The 16,735-nt window shown below is 41.7% G+C and overlaps 1 protein-coding gene across 1 annotated transcript in view; it reads left to right on the top strand.

The window, feature by feature from the left end:
• KCNH1 (potassium voltage-gated channel subfamily H member 1) overlaps positions 1-16,735 on the top strand; it is a 386,448-nt gene that overhangs the window by 51,287 nt on the left and 318,426 nt on the right. Inside the window, exon 6 of the mRNA XM_044286155.1 lies at positions 8,124-8,516. Coding sequence (XP_044142090.1) covers positions 8,124-8,516 — 393 coding nt within the window. The remainder of the gene's footprint in view (positions 1-8,123; positions 8,517-16,735) is intronic.

Genomic DNA, 16,735 nt, shown 5'->3' on the forward strand with positions numbered 1-16,735 from the left:
TACCTTCAGTTTTTTTTGCGGATCCATTGAAATGAATGGTTCCGTATACGGTATGTATACGGAACGCAAAAAACGGAACGGAAACGTACAAGAGGAGTTAAACAAATGTCAAACCTGATCAAGTTATTATAAAAACAAATCAGTAATCCAGATGCATGGATTAATACGAATGGCTATACAAGCATAAAAATTTCAATTTCATCTCGTATTTTCGGGGGGAACGCTCCGCTGGCTGCAGTTCCATCCACTTTATACCCAGGATTTTAATTTAAAGCGATGCCCGGCGTATAAATGTCAGGCCTTAGTAATATACATGTATTGGTAGAAGGTGGGGATGGAGGCAGCAGCCGCGTCCTGAGCTGTAGACTCGACACCTTCTTGAGAATTACTTGTTCTTCTCAGTTGTCGATTAGAATTCATTTGCATGCTGAAGACACACTTCACTAGGCCGCTGTTCATACGTGCCACTTTCCAGATAAAAGGAGGGTTATTAATGGCCCTTCATCCCTCAAACTGTACCAGTTATATTATAATGAATCTAGGGGCAGAGATGTACAGAGGGATCTGCAGACAAGGGGGTGGTAAGTACATGAGATATTGCAGCCCCAGCAATTAATCACCAGTGGACATGTCTGTAGGAGCTCCGTCGCTGTACTGCAGCTCCTCGGTGGTAGGCTGATTGATGTAGAGCAGTGATTGTAAGGCAGGACTCAAAGGTACTCCATCGAGTCATAAATAGGGTTTCGGGAAAATAGACAAGTCCTAGTAATGGTGGCACAACATCTTTAATGGAGAGATGACTACACATGGGAGGTCCAAGCATCAACAGGGAGGATAGATTCAGGCCAAACACGTCAGACTGATGTCAACATATCCAGCTGTATTTGTGGGGTCAGCCTACAACCTAGTGGGACCTCACTGCAAGTTCATTGGCCATGTTTGATGGACCCATGGCCCAAGTAATGTTCCAATGTGATTAGTGGAGCCAGAGGAGTCTGCCAGCAGGTCCTCCTCCTGATATTACGTGTGACAGAAAATAGTAGAAGCGTCCTTCATCGCGCTGAGATTGGATCACCACTGATAAAATATTGACAGTCTCTCTTAAAGGGGTTGTCTCACTTCATCAAATGACCTTTATCATGTACAGAAAGGTAATACAAGGCACTTACTAATGTATAGTGTTTACTCCTTTGCTGGCTGGATTCATTTTTCCATCACATTATACACTGCTCGTTTCCATTTTTACGACCACCATGCAGTCCAGCCTATGCATGCTCCCACAGTCCTGGCTAACAGTGAGGCCGTCCCTTTTTCCTATAGGGGGCAAGCATGACCACCAATGCTGGATTGCAGGGTGGTCGTAACCATGGAAACGAGCAGTGTATAATGTGTTGGAAAAATGAATTCAGCCAGCGAAGGAGGAAATATGGATAATAACAATACATTAGTAACTGCCTTGTATTAACTTTACATGATAAATGCCATTTGATGAAGTGAGACGACCCCTTTAAAGGGATTTTCTGGTTTGCATCAACATCCTTTAAAATAATCCTGTTTTAAGGTTGTGTAAGGGATCGCTCTCTCACAGGGGGTCGGCAATAACCGATTTCTCCTCAGACAATGGGGTTAAAGTCCAAATGGTGCTTCACTTTGGCACTTCAGCACCAGCACAAACATAAACATCAACCAAAACAAACACCTGCCCGTCTAGGCTCTAACTAATACATAGGTCTCCCTAACTCACCTCTAAGATGCAGTTCACACAGGGGTTAAGATCCAGCTTCACTTAGCCATACAGTCCGGCAGCCTCCTGGCTGTGACCACACTAGTACCTTGGGGGAATATGTTCCAAGAGTCCTCCCGACTCTGACCGTGCAACACCTCTTTCCTCAGGCGTCACTGGGCCCCCCCAGAACTCAGGCTTTCACACAGCCTTGTGACCCCTCAGTCCTCCTGGCTGGGACCACACAGAGCCTCTGCAGGCTTCCTTTTCCAAATTCTCATAAGTCATACACAGAGGGTTGTTTATCCCTCTGTGATATTATCTCAGCAGGGCTCACCTGCGATCACCTCAGGTTAAGGGCTCATTCAGACAGCTGTATGTTTTTTTGCGGTGCGAAAAAATGAGGATCCTTTTTTTTTTTTTACGGACAGTTCAGTCTGTCTACAAAAAATGGCTTGCATACGGAATGTGCTCCATATGCATTCCGTTTTTTGCGGATCCATAGACTTGAATGGGGCCACAGAGCCGAGTTTTACTGACAAACATAGGACATGCTCTATCTTTTTTGCTTTTTTAGCCCTAAAGGGAATAACTGTAGTGAACTAGTAGTGTGGACTGAGAGACTCCCACTACCAACCTGTCTCCCAGTCCACAAAAAAATCCAGCCCATACAACTTTAAACAATATGATCTCCAGCAAGCTATGCCTTCCTGAAGCAGCACCATTTCTGGATTCCAGTTACCCAGCTGAAAACCACAGTCGCTGTAATTCTGTAATGTATTTCTTTTCTCTTTATTGCTCCTCTCTCCCGGTCTGGGCTGCGGTCACATGACCATGTCCATGCAGCTCTTTCTTATTTCCTGTGATGCTATGTCCATGGGCGGGGCAGTGATAGGGGAGTGTCTATGTAACTAGCGGGTTAGGAGGAGCTATAAACTAGCTGGGTGTTATTAAGGGCAGTGATAGGGAAGTGTCTATGTCACTAGCTGGTTGGGAGGAGCTTTAAACCAGCTGGGCATTGTTAGGGGCGGGACTGGAGCTGTGGCAGAGGAAGAAGAAGTGCATCATGGGTTTGGTTGGATATAGTAACAGGAAGTGCTACATACAGGATGGAAACAAACCAGAGGGGTTGGCTTAAATGGTGAAAATAGGTCAGGAGAGTCCAAACTGAATAAAAAGCATGACATGAGATAAACGACTACAGGAGCATACCTGTTCAATACTATTGTAGTCCCAGAAAACTCCTTTAAGGGTAGATATACACCGACTTTCGACTGAGTATGCATCTTAATAGAGTGAAGGGAATAAGCTGCCTCCAGACACCTCTGATTGGGTCATTTTCCCTTTAAAGCAGCGATGCCCAACCTGCAGCCCTCCAGCTGTTGCAAAACTACAATTTTCAGCATGCCTGACATTCATCTAATGTGTATGGACAGGTTTAGAATTAACTTTTTCATTTTAATTAAAAATCTCTGAGCATTAATATTCATTAAATGGTTTGTAGATGGTTATATTTCTTTTAACAACAGCGCCACACCTAGGTTGTGTGTGGCATTGCAACTCATGCTACATTTCATTAAATGGAACGGAGCTGCACTACCATATACAATCGGTGGACGGTGGTGGCAGCGAGGTACTGTTTCTGGAAAAGAGCAGCCGTGTTTTTCTAACCCTGTCCAGCCCCATTAAAATAGCTAGTTTGACTTTTGGTGTAACTACATATTCACTGAGCAGTGCTAAACGGGAACAGTGACTAAAGTGCAAAATCTGCAAATTGTCAGACAGCGACTGGATAGAGTGTCTCTCTTTGGAGGACCCAGTGCGTCCATGCATATTACAGGCAGCCCATTGCTTTCAGTGGCCATTTTGTAATGCTTCATTTCCCCTGGGGTGGCGCTGCAGGGAAATTGAACACTTGCTGACAGGTTCCTCTGCAGACAACCCTTTTTATAGGACGTTTGCTGAGAAAAAGATGGGGGAGAGCTGCTCGAGTGTTTATATTGTGTTTTATAATGCACATCTATTATTTCTATTTGAATTATGGTGACCCCAGACCTCACCTTGTATTTACCGTAGGTAGGTTTAATGACATCATGTCCGGGGATATAGCACCCTGTGCTTAATAGATTACCTCATTATACAGATGAATGGGATATTGATGAGATATTAATCCCCTGAAGCCCACACATAAGCTTTGATAGTTCACTATTGAACCCCCCCCAGCGATGCTTGTCATACACTATGTGATATATTTTTATACTGGGGCATGTAAAATGCCATGAATCACGAATCACGTATTAGAAAGTCAGAGCAGCAGAATAAGGATATGTTCAGTTGATGAATCACTAATGGAGTGATTACTGCCGGAGATACACAGTAAACTATAGAACAATTTCTCCTTTAGTGTAAGGAAAATGACACTATAGATTTTAGAGTGATTTTTTATGTTTTTCTTTAGTATTTTGTTCTGCGTTAAAGAGGACCTGTCCCCTCTTCTGACATGTCTCTTTTAGTAACTACTTGCATTCCCCATGTAATAACAATTCTAGAGCGTCTGTTCTTATGATTTTATGTATTTAGATTCCTTTATTATTCCTGCTATAAGTTTATGAATGAATTCTTAGCAGTTTGCAATAGAGGTCCAGCTGTGTGTTACCAGTTGGGGGCATGTCCCTGCACAGGCTGCCACTAGCATCACTGAGTGGATCATGTCAGACTGCAGGGACACGCCTCCAACTCGTAGCACCCATCTGGACCTTTATTGCAAACTGCTAGCAATGTATTATTAAACTTCTAGCACAAATATTAAAGGCTATGTACACCTTTTTTATTATTGCATTTTTGTCATTTTGGCCCCAAAAATATTTTTTCAATTGGTCTTTATAAAAAAATATTTAGCCGTTCTGTCACAAAGTGTTAACTGTTTGTCTAGTTGTGTGAATCGTACTTTTTACTTTTACTTTGTGCCGGTCATCTAATAACCCTTATCTGTAAATTACTAAAAAGTCATAAACAATTTTTTAACGCACATTATTATCAGTAAGATGAGAACTGAGCTATAATTAGTGTTTTTAAGGTCAGAGACCAGAGATCAGGAGCCATCAGCTGAGCTGCCTGACGGAACAAAGAAAATTCAGAACCAGCTACTAGATAAACTCAAAGCTGTGCAGGGAAAATGGCTAAATATTTTTTAAAAGACCAATGGAAAAAAATATTCTTTGGAAAAAAATGAGTACATTGCAATAATAAATAAAAAAAATCCACCAATGGTGTGCATAGCCTTTAAAGGAATAGCAAAACATACATTCATATGAATAGAGGCTCCAGAATTATTATTATTATGAGGGGGGTGCAGGTTGTGCTAAAACAGACATGTCAGGAGAGGATACATGTCCTCTTTAAAGTGTAACTGTCATGTTTTTAGCAACAAAAAAAATCTATCAATTTTAGCATATGTTACTGCTGCTGCATTATGCATAAAGTAATCTTTAGTTTCTTCACATACCACTGTTTTCCTTGAGATTTTCCCTTAGTTATGGCTGTTTTGAATCCTACAATATGAGGATCTTCTCAAGATGTCTCCCCTGCCAGTTCTCTTAGGCCAAAACTGCCTTCCCTCACTTCCCATACACACTTGCTGTAGCCAGCAGCTTCCTGCCAGCCAATCAGATTGGATTACTGAGAGACACGCCTCCTCACTCTGAAGCCAAATGTAGACATGCAGTGTGAAGGACCGTCCTTCTGTCTTCTGTTTACAATGAGCCTGAGACAGACGAGCCCTAGCAACGGTCTTTTAAGGGATTAGTGGAAAGGGACAGGGGACATTAATGAAAGATGTTATTATAAGGTAATAACAGATCTTTTGGCAATCATTGACAGATTAACTCAGGTTAACTCAGGGCTGTGCAAAAATGTATCTTTTTTTGGCAACACACACACACTTGGACGGACCTGTAAAGGAAAGATGTCTTACCTGCTTTCTGGTGTAGGCTCACCGTTTCTTCTCCTCCCGGCCTACGATGCTTCTCTGGGCTCCCTCGATGTCAACATCCAGTTTGACATCGTTGCAGCCAATCAATGGCCACTGTGGAGACCGGATCTCCTTGTGTCATATGACCGTTTGTCATGATGGAAGGGGATCCGGTCTCCACGGTGGCCTGTGATTGGCTGCAGCGATATCAAACCAAATGTTGACATTGAAGGAGCCCAAAGAAGCATGACAGGCCTGGAGGAGAAGGAGCGGGGAGCCATCGCCGGGAAGCAGGTAAGTCAACTTTCTTTTACAGGTCCAGCCAAGTAGGGGGTTTTCCAACCCTTTAAGGAAAACATTATTGAGAAAAGTAAAGATGTCTTGATGCCATTTGTGAGGTACCAGAAGAACTACCGAGAGACTACCTAGAAGAAAAATAAAACACCCCCTAGTGTTAATTAAAATGTGAAAAAAATTTAACCCCATTCCTGTACTATGCCATACATTTACAGGACAAATTCCATTTGTGGCTGTTTAGCCCCTTGATTGTCATAGTTAATGCTGACTATGACATAAGCAGTGGCACCCCACAACCCCAATTGAAGAGATAACTTAAAGGGGTATTCCCATCCTATAAAATGATGGCTATCGCTAGAATATGACTAGTGTTGAGCGCGAATATTCGAATATCGAATTTTTTTCGCGAATATCGGCACTTCGCTAATTCGCGAATATTTCGAATATAGTGATATAAATTCGATATTTCGAATATTCGTTTTTTTTTTTTTTATTGTTATATTTTTTTCTTTCCCACTTCCCTAAAGTTGTTCTTACCTGTCCTTTGGATTCCTGGCTTCCTGGCTGCTTCAGTCAGTGCCCGTTGCCGCTTCTGCCGACTTCCATGCTCATGGAGCGTCCCCATCACCATGGGAACATCTCCATATACTAGAATGTACTGTCGGATTTGAGAATTACGTTGAAATCGCAATTCGATTATTTCAAGTTATAATAATCGAATTTCGATTTTAACTTAGCACTGCTATATGCCATATTAGGTTAACTAATATGGCATATAGCAGTGCTAAGTTAAAATCGAAATTCGATTATTATAACTTGAAAAAATCGAATTGCGATTTCAACGTAATTCTCAAATCCGACAGTACATTCTAGTATATGGAGTCGTTCCCTTGGTGATGGGGACGCTCCATAAGCATGGAATATGGCTTCAATGGCTTGGTAGAATTAGCGAATTGACGAATATATTCGTTATATTCCACAAAAGGAATATAACGAATGTATTCGTCATATTCCACAAAACGAAGATAACGAAGTATTCTGCATCTTCGTTTTAGCTACCTATTCATCAATTTCGCTAATTCTAGCAATGATATAGGAAAGTTGACTATAGAGACAGCTAAGTATAATTCGCTATGCGATTATATTACTGCTTTTTTTTTAAATAAATAGAATAATTATAATACCTGATAATTATTATAATTATACTATTTATAAAAAAAAGCAGTCATATAATCGCATAGCGAATTATACTTAGCTGTCTCTATAGTCAACTTTCCTATATCATTGCTAGAATTAGCGAAATTGATGAATAGGTAGCTAAAACGAAGATGCAGAATACTTCGTTATCTTCGTTTTGTGGAATATGACGAATATATTCGTTATATTCGTTTTGTGGAATATAACGAATATATTCGTCAATTCGCTAATTCTACCAAGCCATTGAAGCCATATTCCATGCTTATGGAGCGTCCCCATCACCATGGGAACGACTCCATATACTAGAATGTACTGTCGGATTTGAGAATTACGTTGAAATCGCAATTCGATTTTTTCAAGTTATAATAATCGAATTTCGATTTTAACTTAGCACTGCTATATGCCATATTAGTTAACCTAATATGGCATATAGCAGTGCTAAGTTAAAATCGAAATTCGATTATTATAACTTGAAAAAATCGAATTGCGATTTCAATAGGAGAGTAGCCTTTAAGTTAAAATCGAAATTCGATTATTTAAATCGCATATTAATCGCGATAACAAGAATAATGACGAATATTCGATTTCGACGAATATAAAACGAATATTCTATCGAATATTCGCGAATTTCGTCGAAATCGAATATGGCACCTGCCGCTCATCACTAAATATGACATCATTTTATGATCAATGGCGGCCTCGATCACGTGCCATTTATATTACTGGTGCCTTCTCATGTGGCAGAGGGGCCTTTGGACCTCCTTAGAGTCTCAGCCTGGTATGGACTTCTACCTCTGCATCTTATATAAGTACACCCCTGGTCATCGTTCCTGGCAGTAGAGACTATATTCAGACAAGTCTATCAGACTGTTTAGATTAATGTCCTTGCAGTGATGACTGCCGTCCATATTTGACTCTGCCGTCCATATTTTTCAGGTGTTGCAACTTGGTTCCGAAATTCTTCCGCAATACAAACAAGAAGCACCGAAGACCCCTCCACATATCATTCTGCATTACTGTGTTTTTAAAACAACCTGGGATTGGGTTATCTTGATATTAACGTTTTATACTGCAATTCTGGTCCCTTACAACGTGTCCTTCAAAACGAAACAGAACAATGTGGCCTGGTTGGTTGTGGACAGCATCGTGGATGTGATATTTTTGGTGGATATTGTACTTAATTTTCATACCACTTTCGTTGGACCTGCTGGGGAGGTCATTTCTGACCCAAAGTTGATTCGTATGAACTACTTGAAGACCTGGTTTGTCATTGACCTCTTGTCTTGCTTGCCGTATGATGTCATCAATGCCTTTGAAAATGTGGATGAGGTCAGTGATATTTTCCTTCTTTTACACCCTGTTTCTTTTGTTGATCCATTTTTGGTTGACGGAAAGGGGTTCTACAGGACTACAGGAAATTATGCCCTATCCTTAGGCCATCAATATCAGATTGGTGGGGGTCTGACTCTCTGAAGACACATAGGTCATTTGATTGAATGGACCACGAAGCGTCATTGTGGGTAGGCCATCAATTTTGGTCCTGAAGAACTGCTATCCTTTTTAGCCACCACCAGGGCAAGAGACCAAATTCATAGCCTCATGTTCTGAACACTATCATGATGATGTTACTCACAAGGAGGTATTTTCTCTCAAAATACACATATTTCCAAACCAGAGGTCTTCTTCACTAGCCGAGATCTCACAGTTGAAGACAACATTAAAGGGGTTGGTCGACTGATATTTTTTAGGGAACATCTGAGGGCAGCGTAAACTGGTCACAGAGACCCTGAGGAACATGTTGGGTCACTTCAATTGATCCAGTCATTATGCTAAAATGAGCATTGAGCAGCCCCAGCGCATGCCAAGCTCTGGAGTCCACGCAATACACTGTACGTGCTCAGGAGTTCTCATATTTCTGAGTTCTCGGATGTCTCCTCCCCTGCCACTGATTGCTATAGGAATGGAGCTGCTCATGAATATGAGGACTCCCAAGCACATGCAGTGTACTGAGTGGAGTCCAGTGCTCGGCTTGCTCTGGAGCTGCTCAATTCTGATGTAAGCAGAACAACTGGGGTCTAGTTAAAGTAAGTGATCCAACATTTTACTCAAGGCCTCTCTCACCATTTTATGCTGCCGTCATACATGGGTATAAAACTGATGCCAGATTCCCTTCCTAAAGGGTGAGCGTAACCCCCCAAAAAAACGGTATAAACGCAGATACAGGGGAAGGTGGTCATGTAGATTAATTATGTGAGCACTACTATCTTGGTAGCTATGGATGCGTGGTCTTATGTGCAGTGGTGGGAAGCAGGTCTTCGACATGTATGCTACAATTTGCAATTAGCCATTTTGATATGCTGAGACTTCGGGATATGGTTTTTCAGAAATTTCAGCAGAAAAGGGAATATTCATAATGCCTAGTAGGGTTGATCATGCTAAGTAAAATTATATATTTATTTTTTCTCTACGGAGAATAGTTGCAGAGATATTTATGTAAATCGCCTATTTTGAGCACTAAGGGGCTGGCTGTAGTGCTAGGGGCACTGTTAGTGCAATGCCCTTGTGCTCTGTGTTTCTCCCCTTTGATTGACAAGGCTAGACATCACAACTAGCCCTGTGTTCTTCATCATCAGAGCCAGCTCAGTGCTTGCACAATGGATTATTTGCTGCTTCCCAAGCTCAGGTAGAAGCATCTGATCCACTAAGCAAGCGCCGAGTCACTAACCCAGTTCTGTGTTTGTGCAATGGATCTTCTGCTGCTTCCCAAGCTTGGGTAGGGGCTTCTAATCCACTGCGTAAAGAGTTGACTAGGCGCTGGCACAAGAACACAGGGCTGGATGAGATATCTAGCCCTGTCAATCAAAGCAGAGAGAGAAGTACTCAGAACATAGGGGGTTTGCGCTAGTGGTGCTCCTAGTGCTACAGCCAGCCCCTTTTGCTCTAAATAGGTACTTAACATAAATATAAAAAGCTGTAAATCTCTGCAACTATACCTGGTTTAATAGGGTTGATCATGCTGACAGATGCTCATTAACTTTAGTACTCTTGTATAAATTGATATGTAATTAGCTCCCCCTAGTGGCGATTCCAGGCAGCCATAATTTATGTGCAAGTGGATATGGAGTTTTCTGCCACACACTGTAAACATGGTTCATGAAATATTGGAAGACACAAATGAACAAAATTCCCAAAACCTTTTTTTGGTTGTAATCCCTGATTGTAACGCCTTGTATAAGAGTCGTTCTCCTAACCTGCTTTGTGAAGAATCCTTGGACAGCACAGATATATGTCAACAAGTAAGCATCCACCTCTTGTCCGACTCTGAGCCTTCTTCTAGGAGCCTTTATCCATTAGTACTCCCGAAGACACGACTATAATTTTCCAGCGGCCAATTGAGCTAAAGTGCCCCAAATTATTGTGTTTAGCTTCCTCTTTGGAAAATATTGTTCAGATTGCGGGACGAGTGTATCAGTCACAGCTTGATGAATAGATATTAGTCTTTCCCGCGCTCGGAGCTTGTGTCCTGGTTAATGAGATGTTCACGACGCCGGAGCGCTGAGATGTTTTCTTCTTGAGCGGTTTTCAAAGATGCAACTTTGTCCGATTATCTGACTGGTTCGTAGCTGTGTGTAATGGCCGCAGGGATAAGGAGGGGGCCGGGAAATTAACTTCTGGTGCACTGATCAGGCTCCTGCTCGTAGAGGAACATCTAAAGACCATCACCTCTAAACTAGAACAAATCCTAAAATGACCATCCCTGAGTTGTCCTCTTGGGTGAAGTCTTCTAAGGCTAGGGCCACATGGTGAAAAGTGACACATGACAAGAAAGTTTCGTGACATTTCACGTACTGTGTGTCTATGGTGTCACAATGCTGGATTTTGTGTCACAAGTCACCTGTGTGTGATATTTACTCCTTCAATATAAGTCGTGAGTGATACAAGACTTGCCTGTGGTTTGGCTTTAAAATAGAGCAATTATTTTGGTCAACTTTTCTCCGACTTGCTGTCGCCGTTCCGATACTGATTTTTAAGGATCTTCTGGAACTGATTACGTCTACACATGACCTAAATTGTGAACTTCCCCCAAATCTGCATTCATTCTGATGCATGGCAAAAAAAATAATCCAAAGCATGAATTCACAGATGAACTGCAGATTTGAAATTTTTCTGCAGCGTGTGATTTTGGTAAAACCTCCACTTTGCTACTACTGTAATATGCAGCAGATTTCATTTTCTGCCAACATAATCCAAACCGTGTGAACATACCCTAAGCCTCTGTTCACATTCAGCCATACATTTCAGCCATATATGTTGGGAAAGCTCCAACAGATCCGTGGATCCGCAAAACACAGACACCGCGGATCCGCAAAACACATACGGATGTCTGAATGGGGCCTTACAGGGGGGTGATCAATGACAGGGTGGTGATCACCCCATATAGACTCCCTCATCACACCCCTGTCATTGATCACCCCCATGTAAGGCTCCATTCAGACATTTTTTGTGGCACAAGTTAGCGGAAATAGATTTTTTTTCTTTTTTCTTTCCAAATCTCATATTCCACTAACTTGTGACAAAAACTAAAATCTCACATGAACTCACCATACCCCTCATGGAATCCAAAATCGTCAAATTTTTTAGACATTTATATTCCAGACTTCTTCTCACGCTTTAGGGCCCCTAAAATGCCAGGGCAGTATAAATACCCCACATGTGACCCCATTTCGGAAAGAAGACACCCCAAGGTATTCGCTGAGGGGCATATTGAGTCCATGAAAGATTGAACTTTTTGTCCCAAGTTAGCGGAATGGGAGACTTTGTGAGAAAAAAAAAAATCAATTTCCGCTAACTTGTGCCCAAAAAAAAAAATCTTCTATGAACTCGCCATGCCCCCCATTGAATACCTTGGGGTGTCTTCTTTCCAAAATGGGGTCACAGGTGGGGTATTTATACTGCCCTGGCATTTTAGGGGCCCTAAAGCGTGAGAAGAAGTCTGGGATCCAAATGTCTAAAAATGCCCTCCTAAAAGGAATTTGGGCCTCTTTGCCCACCTAGGCTGCAAAAAAGTGTCACACATGTGGTATCGCCGTACTCAGGAGAAGTAGGGCAATGTGTTTTGGGGTGTCTTTTTGCATATACCCATGCTGGGTGAGAGAAATATCTCTCTAAAAGACAACTTTTCCCATTTTTTAATACAAAGTTGTCATTTGACAGAGATATTTATCTCACCCAGCATGGGCATGTGTAAAAAGACACCCCAAAACACATTGCCCAACTTCTCCTGAGTACGGCGATACCACATGTGTGACACTTTTTTGCAGCCTAGGTGGGCAAAGGGGCCCACATTCCAAAGTGCACCTTTCGGATTTCACAGGGCATTTTTTACACATTTTGATTTCAAACTACTTCTCACACATTAGGGCCCCTAAAATGCCAGAGCAGTATAACTACCCCACAAGTGACCCCATTTTGGAAAGAAGACACCCCAAGGTATTTCATGATGGGCATAGTGAGTTCATGGAAGTTTTTATTTTTTGTCACAAGTTAGTGGAATATGAGATTTGTAAGGAAAAAAATAAAAATCATCATTTTCTGCTAACTTGTGACAAAAAATAAAAAGTTCTATGAACTCACTATGCCCATCAGCGAATACCTTAGGGTGTCTACTTTACGAAATGGGGTCATTTGTGGGGTTTTTATACTGTCTGGGCATTGTAGAACCTCAGGAAACATGACAGGTGCTCAGAAAGTCAGAGCTGCTTTAAAAAGCGGAAATTTACATTTTTGTACCATAGTTTGTAAACGCTATAACTTTTACTTAAACCAATAAATATACACTTTTTTTTATTTTTTATCAAAGACATGTAGAACAATAAATTTAGAGAAAAATTTATATAGAAATGTAGTTTTATTTGAAAAATTTTACAACTGAAAGTAATAAAATGTCATTTTTTTGCAAAAATGTTGGTAAATTTTGATTAATAACAAAAAATTTTAAAATGTCAGCAGCAATGAAATACCACCAAATGAAAGCTCTATTAGTGAGAAGAAAGGAGGTAAAATTCCTTTGGGTGGTAAGTTGTATGACCGAGCAATAAACCGTGAAAGTAGTGTAGTGCAGAAGTGTAAAAAGTGGTCTGGTCATTAAGGGTGTTTCAGCTAGGGGAGCTGAGGTGGTTAAACGGGTTGCACAACTTTGGGGGGCGGGGGGGGGGGGGTGTTTTGGCAAACCCCCCCCCCGCTTGGGCAGAGCTGCAAAGGGGAGCACTGGCTCCCTGATCCTTCTCTCCTCGGCCTCATCTGCTCCATTGTTTTCCCAGGATGTAAACTTTCGTTTTGACACTGCTGCAGTGGTGACCTGCTAATGGCGCAAAGGGAGCAGAAAGGGAGCAGTGCACCGCTATGGCCAGTGATTGGCTGCAGCAGTGTCAAGACAGAATCTTGCGAACACAGCAGAGCAGTATTGGCCAGGGAGAGACGTTGCAGGGAGCCAGAAGGAGGTAAGAATGCTTCCCTTCACGGAAACCCTCCCCCCAAAGCTGCACAACCCCTTTAACTGACAGCAAGCAGTGATGTTGAACACGATGAGGAACTAATAGTAGAAAGTTGCAGAACTTTTCATTATGCAATGGTTATGGTTTATGGAACTAGTCCCTCTTAAAGGGGTTGGTCTCCTTTTTACTTGCCAAACCTGCAAAAGGGAAGCATACTTACCTACTCCCTCTCACTGGGTACCTGCTCCTTCATTCCCCAGTCCCTGCTCCTTCGCTTCCTGACCTTGGATGCCTCGCTTGGATACCCCACTGTCAACATTTGCATTGACACTGCTGCAGCCAATCACTGGCTGCAGCAGCGACCTTCTCCCCTTCTGTCAGGTCAATTGGTCATGTGATACAAGGGGTGCAGGTCACCACTGCGTCCAGTGATTGACTGCAGCAGCGTCAAAGCAGATGTCGACAGCATGTATTATGTAAACTAATGGACTTAATTTCATGTGAGGGGAGTCGGGTGTAATGGATGCTTCCCTCCGTCTTTTTGGATATAGGTGTTTTCCTGCTAGGACAGGTATAAATCAGCCTGCAATTTCTCAGCTTCCTAAATGATCTTCTTAGGTGGAAAACTCCTTTTAGCAACCCCTTGGAGAAGAACCGGCCACTGTCCTCGGTGCTGAACGCTCACAACTACTGCCAGCAGCTAACAAACTACATTTCACCTTGAAGGAGAGCACAGCAACTTCTCTTATCTTCTTGCTTATATTTTCTATATGGGCAGAACACATTTCACAGGTGTCTATGGACTAATGAATTATACCTGCCTATCTTCATGAGGAAGGGGTGGGGTGGGAGCAGATATTTCTCTTGCAGTTATGAAATGTTCATTTAAAATCCATTAGTTTATTGCCCTCAGGGGAAGATCTGCAGAACATTTCTGGGTCCCAGGCATCCTAGGATTCATTTTAGAAGTGCCAGCATTGCAATCATCTCTATCTTGAACCCAGCAAAATTCTATCATTCATTATGTGCTGCTGAAGCTACATTCTTTACTTAAAGCATGCCTGTTTTCAAAAAATAAAAAATAAAATTTGCATAATGGCTGTGCTTCTTTGTACAATCATAACTGTGAAGGAACAGATATGTTTGGGCTTTCCTAAAGTCTCTGTCAGACATATTATTCCATGTTCCAGCTGCACAGCTAGATGCATTTCTCTCAGAAGCAGCGGTTGTATCCCTTCTTCCAGTACTGTATACAGTGACTTCACTTCCCTTATGTCACACTATGTTTGATTTCTTTTAGGGAGCTCAGATGGATGCAGGCATATTTTTTAAATAAAGTGATTTAAAGATTTGCTAGTTATGCCATTCTCTATTGAATGAAATTGTGTGACTCTTTAAGGACTAGTATATGACTAACGCACATGGCAATTAGTGTTGAGCGCGAATATTCGAAAAGCAAATTTTTATCACGAATATCGGCACTTTGAGAATTTGAGAATATTTAGAATATAGTGCTATATATTCGTAATGCCGAATATTCATTTTTTTTTAAACAACGCAAACATATTGGATCACTCTATCTGCATATAAAGCTATTCTAATGTTCTGCCGTGCCAACCATTTTCTCCAGTCTCAGGAAACCTATACCAGCTTGAAAAATGTAGGATAAGTGACCCACGCCGGTATTTTGCGCAAATTACGCGAATAATACATTGCCGATTTTCGCAATCAAGAATATAATCTCGAATTCTCGAATTCGCGAATATATGATGAATATTCTACAAAATATTTGCGAATTCGAATATTGCCCCTGCCGCTCATCACTAATTGCCATGTAGCAGATCTGTGCTGTACAGGTCCGTAATACGGTACCTGGCACTGGGTCCTTACTGTACCTCTGTGTGTCTATGATTTTACATGGAAATGGATTGAGGTTTTTATTCCATTAATTATCGTGTTGTAAATCACTGTGTTCCCATTCACCAACATAAAGCAGAGATCTTGAAAATTGCATAGAACTAAAAAGCCCTTAAGCCCTTCTGTTAACTCCTTGGCAATATACGCCAAAATGTATGGTGTTGCAGGCCAGCAATTAGCTGCTTGCTAATTATTATTTATTGAGTTGTGATTGTGGGGGCACATTGTGGTTGTGCCCACACGCTCACCTGCACGGGGAGGCAGTTGTGATTGACAGACACTAACCTGCAACAAGACTTGGATCAGAGAAAAACGCCAATCATGGCTGTTTAACCCCTGTAATGCTGCAATATAGAACACCCAGAATTACAAGGGAAAAGGAGGGGAAGCTCTGTTTCATCTAACAGTTTTAAGGGACCAGCTCTATGCCTAACAAAGGTCCCCAGTTCTGTCCTCTGCTAATTCCTGTTAATGCCCTATCAGCTGTTTGATTTGTATCCACAGTCAGTAATCTATTATAATATAATAATAAAGAGGTTTTCAATCATATACAAATACAAAAAGGTACAGAAATGTGTCTGAAGGCTCACCCGATGAAGCTCAGAAGTCTTATTTTCATTGTCTTGGTCAGCTCTGTGTAGCTCCTTTGTTTTGATGCCACCAGGGCTTGCTTTCAATGGGATTACCAGTGAGAAAGACTACAGTTCCCATGATTTTTCACTCAATGGGCCTAATTTACCAAATCTGTCTGACAAAGAAACTGGTGTTATTGCCTATAGCATCCAATCGGTGCAGCTTTCATTTTTGGAGAGAATTTTAAGAAATGAAAGCTGACCTCTGATCGGTTGCCTTGTGCAACAAGGCCAGTTTTTCTGTTAGACAGTTTTGATGAATGTGTCCCATTGTCTCTATTTACAGTGGCCTGCATACCCCTTTATTACAAGGTGTAAAGTAGTGCTATAACTAATCCATGTCTTCACAGACAACACAGATCTGCTACTGACACATGGTTATGTTGCTGCCCAGCATGTGAAACACCATGCCTCCAAAGACTGAGCTGTGTATATAAGAGACATGTGATGTGTGATCTCTTGTACATCATGGACAGGGGAGATAACTACAAGTTCAGAGTTCAGA

This window comes from Bufo gargarizans, chromosome 3 (assembly GCF_014858855.1).
Source record: "Bufo gargarizans isolate SCDJY-AF-19 chromosome 3, ASM1485885v1, whole genome shotgun sequence".
NCBI lineage: Eukaryota > Metazoa > Chordata > Amphibia > Anura > Bufonidae > Bufo > Bufo gargarizans.